The 10,726-nt window shown below is 46.7% G+C and overlaps 1 protein-coding gene across 1 annotated transcript; it reads right to left on the bottom strand.

The window, feature by feature from the left end:
* Positions 1-1,620: 1,620 nt before the first annotated feature.
* Positions 1,621-4,345, bottom strand: LOC123429782 (omega-hydroxypalmitate O-feruloyl transferase-like). Its single transcript, XM_045113777.1, has 3 exons — positions 4,248-4,345; positions 3,669-4,142; positions 1,621-2,697 (listed from the first exon to the last, which is right to left on the bottom strand). The coding sequence occupies exons 1-3, from the start codon at positions 4,248-4,250 to the stop codon at positions 1,831-1,833; spliced, it is 1,344 nt and encodes a 447-aa protein (XP_044969712.1). The 5' UTR covers positions 4,251-4,345; the 3' UTR covers positions 1,621-1,830.
* Between the last annotated feature and the right edge of the window lie 6,381 nt (positions 4,346-10,726).

The following is a 10,726-nucleotide window of genomic DNA, read 5'->3' as shown; positions in this document are numbered from 1 at the left end:
TGGTGATCAAGACAAGGACTCCTCTACACCGGCGTAGCCGACTAGGACTCTTGTTATCCTAGGCCTACGATGCATTATATAAACCTAGGCAAGGCTAGTTGATAGACAATCTCATATTCATATGATTATTTCTTCTAGGGTTTTAGACCATAACATACGATCTCGAGGTAGATCAACTCTGTATTCAGTACACCATCACCAATATAAATAAGAGTAGGACGTAGGGTTTTACCTCCATCAAGAGGGCCCGAACCTGGGTATACATCGACTTCCTTGTCCCCTTGTTACCCATCGATCCAAGATCCGCAGTTTGAACCCCTTACTCGAGATCAGACGGTTTTGACACCGACAACAAGTACGCACAATGAATTGGCGATTCTCTCAGATTGCAGGCCATGATTGGCATACGCTTCATCTTGATATATTGTCTTATGCATCTCGGCTACTCACAATTGATTATCTCATTCAATAGTTGATCTTATAACATGAAGAGCGGTCTGCCCTTTGCACACCTCTTCTGGAAGTGATAGTCCATGCCAAATGGTATAAAAAACATAGCTATTCATCCTAGATTTATATTACAATATAATCATGCAACATAATAAAATTCCTATAATACATTTTGCTCGAGATAACCACATCAATATGATTCTCGGAACGTCGGTTACTCCCCCCGAAAAGTAGGATCGCACGAAGCGATCAAGGGAGGCGACGAGGGTTCCCTTGCGCGCCGCTGGTGACGCCTCCGGTTCCCTCTCTCTCCGTCGGCCGCTCAGGCGGTGGGAGGGAGGGGGGAACCTCGGGTCTGTTCGCTACGTGGGTGTGTGGTAGGGTTAGGGTGGAGGGAGACGCCGTCGAGGCCGTTGCGGTGGTGTCGCGTCGGAATAAGTTTCTCCGGGCTCCGTTCGCGGTCAGGCGAGGCTTTTGCCTTCGTCTAGGAGCCAGCGGGGTTGGGGATCCCCGGATCTCGTCGAGGTCGCGGACTATGGTGGCTGGAGGTCCATTGGCACTGGCCGTTTGGGTCCTCAGATGGGCGATGGATGCACGGAGACGAAGACCCTTCTTCTTCCTTGTTGGTATGATTTGTTGCTGCTGTTTTCTCCTTCCTCTGCGCTGATGCTGGTGGGAGATCATGTTTTGTTTGGACGGATGGCCTGCCCGCGATGCTGGACCGGTCGGATGACTCGAGTTCTCTTCCTTCCGGAAGGGACACTTTTCGCGGTACTCAAAGCCAAAGAAGGCGACGGTTGTTGCAGGTGTGTTGGATTGATGTCCATGCCCTCTCAGCGCTAGTGTCAAGTAAGGAGGAAACAGCGTGGCGGCAATTGTATCATGGTCGAAGATGATGACCTGTTTGCGGCTGGTTACAGACCCTTCTGCTGCAGGGGTCTTCCCCCAAGATTGAGGGATGATGACAGAGGGCTCCGGAGATCCTCTTATTATGGTTGTCTTAGGTACTCTAGGTGTTTAAGGTCCTCCGTGTTTGCGTTTTATTGTACTTGTAAGGGTCAACTTCATTTTACTGATTCGTGATATGAATAAAAAAAACTCTCAAAAAATAATATGATTCTCGCACGTTGAATATAAATATTGGTTTAAATGTTTATTTGATCGAAAGTCTAGGATGTCATGTTTTTTGTATTGGAGGATGTATAATTTTACAAACATTCTCATGTAAAAAAAAGTAACCAAAGTTTTATACCAGGGCCTAGCCGGTAATTAAATGACGCACGCATAATATAATGAACATAACCATACTACCAAGCACATGCACAATAAGCATAGAAACACCGAGCGCTGTCGCTGACGTGTCCAATCAGTCTGTACCGATCATATCTCGTCCATAAGCTCTTGGAAAGTGTCCATGGCGGACGCCGGCAGGCCGAGCAGGACGTTGATGCTCTTTCTCTCCTTCCCGTGCGCGAGGAAGAGTATGACCTCCTTCTCCGGCAGCGTGACTGGCCCGGACATGGCCGGCTCGCCCCAGCCGAAGTCTGCGCCGTTGAACGCGAGCCGCGACCACGTGGTGATGAGCAGCGTCGACGCCAGCGACGGCCTTGCGCGCGTGGCCTCGAAATAGTCCACCGCCGACCGCATATACTCGTCCGTCACCATCCGCACGGCCTCCTGCACCTTCCCGGCCGCGCGGGACACCGGCGCCGACAGCAGATCTCCCGCCGTGGCAAGCGCGTTGGTCAGCACGATGCCGTTCCCGAAGTACCCCTTTGGCAGCGGAGGCACGAAGCGGCGGCGCCCGTCCACGGCAAACAGCAGCTTCGTCTGCTGCTCTGGCGCGAGCCCCAGCGCGCGGGTGCGAGCGCGCCAGACGAGGCCGGAAAGCGCCTCGAAGGTGGTGCAGCGCTCGAGATCACCGTCGGCGAGGGCGAGGCCGCGGACGCGCTCAAGCCTGTCCGGGTCGAAGCAGAAGGAGCGGTACACAAGCTCCTGGCCGCCGTAGAGTGCCGCCATTTCCGAGACGTCAGCGATCTCCTCGAACTCGTGGTGCGGGAAGGAGATCACCGGAGGATCGCGCGCGCGGAGCACGGCGCGATCGAGGAACGGTGGCACGGTGAGCTCCGTGGCGCCGCGCGCCATCTCGGCCCAGGAGTTGACGAACTCCATGGCGCCCAGGCCGTCGAACATGCAGTGGTTCATGCCCAACCCGAGGCTGAACCCGCCACACTTGAACCTGGTCACCTGCGAATTAAGTTGGCCATTGGTAAATAAATTTCTACTGTACTATTGTTAAATTACTTCCCCAGGACTAATTCAAAGTACACCGGGGTGATCCCCTTTTCGAAAGAAAAAAACTCAAAAGCTAGTTTGTACAGTCCTACTACTACACAAAAGTACACACTAGCTTTGGGTACTACTCCCTTTGTACCTAAATATTCATTATTAGTACCAACTATAAATATTTAGATACAAAAGTATTAACAGTTCAAATTCAATATCATCAGTTCAAAATCATTAAATCTGCAGCAGACGAACATTGACTAGTTTCGTGCGAGTTTTGGACCCTAACTACTTGCACTACATGACTGGATTAGTTAGTGATTGGCATGCGCGTGTCAATGTGTCATGAGGTGGCTCGACAACTAAATCTAGACGGATGGTATGGTTAGGTGGATTTATAGGTACCAGTGGTTAGGCTAACAATGTAGAACTACCCCGAAAAAAAAACAATATAGAACTAAATCACTATAAAAAATGTACTATCAATAAAGAAATCTTTGTCCAAAGAAAACATATTTATTATACTCCCTTCGTCATGGTTTAGAAGATGCAGTAATACTGGATGTTTGGCTAATTAAAGAAAAATGCTAACATATCGGTATTATTTTTTCGGAATTATATATATTTTTGTTGTCAGATGGAGAAAGTATTATATTTCTGGCTGCAGTATTGAACTCAAATTTGGACAAACCTCGTGGAGTTCACTACCCCGAGTAGTACCCAACCAATACTAATTTCAATTATTGGAGTCACGCGCGTTGCAGGCTAGGCCGTTTCCAAGTTACTTTGAGAAGGCTCCACGCCGCCATTAAAAGCCCAGCTCAGGGCAACCCAACGCGGCATCGGCAAAGCCGCCTCCGCAGCGGAGGGCGACGCAAATACGTAGTTAAGGTATGCCTGTGCGCGCGAGCAACGTGTGTAGCGTGGCGTACCTGCGCCGTCATGGGCGGCATCTCGAGGATGTTCTTGGCGCCGGGGACGGAGTACACGAGCTGGCCCAGCGCGGCGGGGTCCGGGGTGGAGAGGTCGCCGATGAGGGCCAGGTCGCAGGCGGCTTCGGCCTCCACGAACGGGACACCCTCACCGGTGCACTCCACAGTGAGCTTCATCTCCCGGCTGATGCCGAGGCGGCCGGCGAGCGGGTGGTAGTGGACGAGCACGCGAGCCAGCGCGGACCGGAGAGCGTCTGCGGCACCTTCGTTGCCGCGGCCCGATGGGCACTTGAAGCAGTACACGGTCTGCACGATCACCGCGATGTTCTGGTCCAGATTGGACAGGTAGTACTGCTTCCCCGTCGGCGTCGCCTCCGCCGGCGATACCAGCGTCGGCTCCTCGCGCTTCAAGGACATCAGCTGCACCTTGCTTCCCGCCATGGTGGCCACGCCGTTCTGCTTCGCCTCCGCAACCTGCACGTACGCAAGAACACGACACAAGAAGAAAATGTCAGACACGAAAGTTTTACATACATGTGTAATCAGCAAAGGCCAATTGAGTTGGTATTGCACACTCACCATTTTGACGGTCTCTCTGAGTGTATGGATGACACAGAGATATTGATGGGTTTAAAGCGAGAAAGAATACAGAGGAAGTGTGGTTTCTGTGTTTTGATGAGATGGGGCTGTGGGGAAGTGTTTATATAGCAAAGGGTATCTTGCTTGACGTGGTCAGGGTTGGATGGGCTGATGCAACAACCGTTGAAGTTGGAGGAGTTGCATAACAACCAATGTCGTTCTGCCTGGGGCTTCGATTAATGGGGCCCCTTTGATTTGCCCGCGCTTGTGGGGTAAGGCAGGGGGTTCCTATCTCCCCCTGCTCTTTGTTATTGCCATGGAGGCCCTCACGGCGCTATTCTTTAGCGCGATGCATGAGGGATTGATGAGCTTTATACACGGTGTCACGGCTACCCAACAGCTATCTATCTATGCGGATGATGCGGCCCTTTTCATCAAGCCAACCACCTATGATTTGAGCTTCGTCCGTGCTGCTCTGGACATCTTTGACGAGGCTTCACGGCTTAGGATGAACTGTAGGAAGACTTGGGCTGTCCTAATACGAGGTTCCGACATTGATCGCAATCAAGTCGCTGGGATGTTGCAATGCCAGATTGACGAGTTCCCGTGCCGTTACCTGGGCATTCAGCTCGCAATCTCGCCCCTCACCAGGGTGGAGTGCCACCCTCTGCTGGATCAGGTGCACAACTTTCTTCCGGCCTGGCAGCGGGGTCTTATTCAGGGCTCCGGCGCCTCATTCTGGTCGGTCATCGCCGCGCGGCCAATCCACAAGCTAATGATTCTCGAGGCACCACAATGGGTTTTTGAGGACATCAACAGTTGGATCCGCTCCTTCTTTTGGGCGGGCAAAGAATAATCGCACGATGGTCAGTGTCTGGTTGCGTGGAACTCTATCTGTCGGCCATATTGTTTCGGAGGCTTTGGAGTGAAGAACCTTAAGCTTTAGGCGATGTCACTTATGGTCAGATGGGAATGGCTTAGAAGAACGGGCGAAGAGAGGCCGTGGCAGGGTCTTAAGCTCATTGTGGATGATGATGCGAGGGAGATTTTTGATAGTCTGGTCTCTATCTCGGTGGGAGATGGTAAGAAGATCCTTTTCTGGCAGGACAGATCGATCAATGGTAAAACCGTCGCGGAGATCGCCCCATCCATTGTGTGTGTCATCCCAACGCGTACCAAGAACTCTCGGACCGTGCACGAGGCGCTGGGAGAGAGGAGATGGTTGTACGACATTCGTGATGGGTTGACCTTCACCATGCAACTTCACCTATACATGCTGCAGCAAGCCATCTCCTTCGTCGAGCGTGATGAGGGGAGACCAGATGCCTTCACCTGGCCTGGAGATGCCTCCGGGTCGTACACGACTACATTGACCTACAAGAGACTCTGCACAGGACAGACCTACTTTCAAGCGGCTCTCATCTGGAAGTGTTGGGCTCATTTGAAGTGTAAGATCTTCATTTGGTTGGTTGTGCAATACCAGGCGTGGACCTCAGATCGTCGGGCACGGCATGGTCTCCAAGATCACCAGTCGGTGTGGTATGCTTGTCACCAACAGGAGGATAATGTGGACCACATCTTGGTCCAATGCCCTTTTGCGAGGGAGGTGTGGAATCTGATTCGCGCAAACTTTAGGATGAACTTGGTGAACTCATCCCAGCAAGCCTCGATGGTGCAGTGGTGGAATTTGGCTAGGAACACCTTCCGCAAGCGACCACGACGAGGTTTCGACTCTCTCTTCATCGTCACCGCCTTGTCTCTTTGGAAGTAGATGAATGCCCGGGTGTTCGGGAGGAGTGCACAACAACTTAACCCCACTCAATTGGTGCAACAAATTCTCGATGAGGTCGAAGATTGGAAAAAGGCCAGAGATGGAGATATTCATAGATTTGTGAGAGAGTAGCTTTAGATTCATCTAAGTGTTGGTGGTATCGTTTGATCTTCCCCATGTTCGCATGGGCCTGATCCTCTTGTAAATTGTTTCTCTACCTTCTATAAAAATATGTTACGCCATTGACGTACTCTCACAAAAAAAAGAGGGAATAGGAAAAGTAGAGGGTTAGAGTGGAATGTCCATTTGAACCCTATAGGATTTGAAGGAGTGTTTGATGCCATAGAAAAAACAAAGACATTGTAAAAAAAGGTTGGAGTCCATGTTAGATTTTCTATGAAATGCAATACAAAAGATTTCATACGAAATATTCCTATGGGATCCAATCCTATAAATTAAAAGTCTAATACAAAAAAGATCTTAAGGATTTCAATCCTCCAAAAATCCTATAGAATTCCTTTGAATCAAATGAACCCTTAATTTGTATGGGGAAAATCACGACAAGGAAACACGGTTTGTTTAGGAGAAATTGTTGGCTATATGATGTTATCAAGTCATGTAGAGCTATCACTCACGCATGATTAATAATATATGCAACTACTAGCTATATCATGTTGTCATGTTATCTATAATCAATGTAATAGCAAACATGTATAGTAGTTAGTTATAAGAAAATATTATTTTATTAACATATGGGCCATTTTTCACTCTCACAGAGCTTCTCACCTTATTTTTTATGTTTTAGAATACGCGAAAAGGGGTATCATATTTTTATAGAAGTTAGACACATAATTACAAGAAGCCTAACCTGCATGCGAATATTTGGCAGCCTCACTATGCTCTTCTCACACCACACTGCTGAGTAAAGGCTTATAGCTGAACTCACGTTAGCGGCGGTGTAATGCCCAAGATGCTGTCATATCCTTATTTTGGCTCGAGGGCCTCAACACGGATAGACGCGCATCTCGTTGTTTTGCAAGAATGGATATCATTACAAGTACATGTACAGAAGAGATGAGTATATGGAATTGGCTTACACTCACCACAACAACACCATGAACAACACAATACAACAATATATTCAATCACCATGTAGAAGCAAGGGTCCGACTAACGACAAAAACAAACAATAAAAGAATGACGTCCATCCTTGCTATCCCAAGCTACCATCGTGGAACCCATCCTAGATCAATGTTGAAGAAGAAGAAACTCCAAGTAGAACAATCATCGCGCTCATGTCATAATATCGCTTACCTGTACCTGCAACAGTTGTTGTAGTAATCTATGAGCCACATGGACTCAACAATCTCATTTCCAAAGGTATCAAGATTAGCAAAGCTTAATGGGTAGGTATGGTTAAGTGGTGAGGCTGCAACAAGCAACTAAGCATTTTTTTGAGTGGCTAACTTATGAGTACAAGAATAAGGGGTTGATCTACGTATAATGGACGTGAACTAATAATGATCTTGAAGGGATCCTGAACACCTACTTACGTCAAATAAAACCCCATTGTGTCCTCTTTCGGATGCAGAACTCATGAGAAGAGACAATCAAGGTTACGCACACAGTTGCATATTTTAATTAAGTTTACTTCAAGTTTGCTATGACCGGGAGTTAAGCAAAGTTTCCAAGTTGCCACATAACCGCGGACACGACTCTCAAAAAGATTTAACCCTGTAGGGGTACTCCAACTAGTCCATCACAAAGTACCACAACGTGTGTCGGAAACCTTGACCACGGAAAACCCGTGATCTCCTTGGATTCCTGGTGGAAAATCTCAACCTCGAGATAGCCCAAAGTATCCTCGGAATCTCTCGCACAAGACGCTCGAGAAGGATAAAACAAATCTAGCAAGGCCGCCCGACGTGCCGATGATCCCGGTAGGAGCCACATATCTCGTTCTCAGGGCACAATTGGATGTTACTAGCTACGAGTAAAACCAATCCTTGAGTTCTCTCGCGGTGGCCTCGCAGGCACCCCATTTGGGACCAACACCATCAGCACAGCCCCCCTGTATTATGTTGGGCCTTGCGAGGAGATTTTTATCCCAAAACGAAAATCAAGGGGTCCCCATAAAAACCCCAAGCATGTTAGGAGCGCTCAATTATGGAACATAACACCGGTACACAAGTAACTAGGGCGACAAAGATGAAATAAAACACCAGGATAGAAGGCCAAGCCTTCCACCTTTTACAAAGTATAGAGGTGCATTAAATTAATTAGCAATAATATGGTGATATAACAAGGAATCCAGGTTCTCACATGGAAAGCATCTACACCTGCAACTATCAACGCTATAAGAAGGCTGAGCAAGCGGTAACATAGCCAAATAATGTTTGCCGAGTTGTGGAGAGAGTTAGAGGCTTTTCATGGCAATGTTGGGAGGCTTGACATAACATGTGATAGGCAGCGAGACATAGCGATAGAAACGAGATAACTAGAATAGCAACGATAGTAGTGGTATGTAGGGAAATGATCATCTTGACTGTGATCCCGCTTGGAAGAAGAACGAATCCATGAAGTAGAAGAATTGACGTAGACGAACGAATCCTCACACTCCGAAGTGGTTCGGAACTCTATGGAGAAAAAACAATCAGGAAACAATAATCAACACACGATAAACACCACAACATATGCATGACACGATGCGCAAAAAATGAAACAAATATGTGCATGTTGAATTAATTATGCATGGTATGGCAATGCACAACAATCAACTCCTACACATTAAATGAAGCTCAATATGCAACGAGTTGCATATTGACGAAACTCCATATTTGAATTACTTAGTCCACTCCCATTTAGGTACACGACAATGTTAAATTTTGTTAAACATGACAAGAGGTGAAGCATAAATAAACTACACCATCTAGGCATTTTAAATGAGGTCGGAAACAACATATAGTATTTCTGAAATGACCCTACATGTTAATTTCGAAATTGGTCCAGTGTAACGCCCCGGATACAACCGCCGGCGGTCGTTACTCCTGGCGGGATCTAGACTGGCCCCACATATCAATACTAGTGTTTTCTGCGCACTTTGTCCTCACTCATGCGCACCCGGGATCAACTTCCCAGTCGGTCACCCATCCTAGAACTACTCCAAGCCAAGCATGCTTAACTTGAGAGTTCTATTCGGATGGGCTCCCGAAAAAGAAGGAGTTCCTTATTGATATGAGTAGTCTATCATCCCTAATAAGCCAGACTATCACATACACCACCACTCAGAGGAACCGACGTCCACGTTGGGTCACATGAACGTTCCCTCTTGGCACAAACGACAAACGTCATGAACAACATGACTGCGCACCTATCTGCAAACATCCGTGTAACCGTGAGGGTCGGCTCTGATACCAAACTTGTAACGCCCCGGACACAACCGCCGGCGGTCGTTACTCCTGGCGGGATCTAGACTGGCCCCACATATCAATACTAGTGTTTTCTGCGCACTTTGTCCTCACTCATGCGCACCCGGGATCAACTTCCCGGTCGGTCACCCATCCTAGAACTACTCCAAGCCAAGCACACTTAACTTGAGAGTTCTATTCGAATGGGCTCCCGGAAAAGAAGCAATTCCTTATTGATATGAGTAGTCTATCATCCCTAATAAGCCAGGCTATCACATCCAGATCTGTAGTAAACAAATTTTATATTTATTAAACAGCAAAATAAAGTGGACCATGTGATTCTACATGTCATTCTAGCCGATTTACATATATAGGTCATCTAAAACGGAGCTACGGTTTAAAAGATATGACCAACACAAGATAAAATGTCATGAACGAATGCAAAATGTATGTAAATAACACCCACAAACATTCCAAATCATGGATGCAACTAGATATTATGAAACTACATGATATTTTAAGCAAGTTTCATATATGGCAAGTTCAAAATGGAGCAACGGTTCAACAACTACAACCAATACAAGAAATAGACATAATCTGCCCAAAACAGCAACATGACATTTTATACACACCAAAACATTAATGTACAATATTCTAAAATGCAAAAATAAGACATTATGCAGTAGTGGACAAGATGCACAACAACCAACTACCAATTGAAAATTGAATAGAAGCATGGATCACTAGGAAAAGAGCTCATAAAATGGCAAGTTGAACACAGTTTCACACTTAGTGAAATTATCAGTTGTAACAGTGCAGTTTTTATCATGATGGCATATTGGCAGCAAGAAAAACACATGCTACACGACATATAATGGCATGAAAATTTATCGCATGGTAGTATACATGATGCACTTCATTTCATTCCACACTAGAAAGTTCTAAATATGCACACATACAAGCTAGGATCAACACACCATGGCATGCTGAAATATGAGATTCTGAGAATCAAAAATATTTTAGCCTACCAAACAACAACATCATATTAGAATCTTCACATGATGAAAACTACATCTAAGCACGGAATACATTGCATGACAAACATACTAATAGCAACTATGCATAGCCTACTACAACTCACTCCATTTCACACATTCAAAATAGGCATGGTTTGCTTAATTCGAGCTTCGCAAAACGGAACTTTACGAGAACAGATTGCAAATTTTAACATGATAGCACTTTTAGGGAAACATATTGACATGATATAAATTATTTTCATAGAAAACAGAGGCATGGCATCA

The sequence above is a fragment of the Hordeum vulgare genome, chromosome 2H (genome assembly GCF_904849725.1).
Source record: "Hordeum vulgare subsp. vulgare chromosome 2H, MorexV3_pseudomolecules_assembly, whole genome shotgun sequence".
NCBI classification, from domain to species: domain Eukaryota; kingdom Viridiplantae; phylum Streptophyta; class Magnoliopsida; order Poales; family Poaceae; genus Hordeum; species Hordeum vulgare.
The sequence above is the reverse complement of the archived record's forward strand: the minus strand, read 5'-3'. Positions and strand labels throughout refer to the sequence as shown.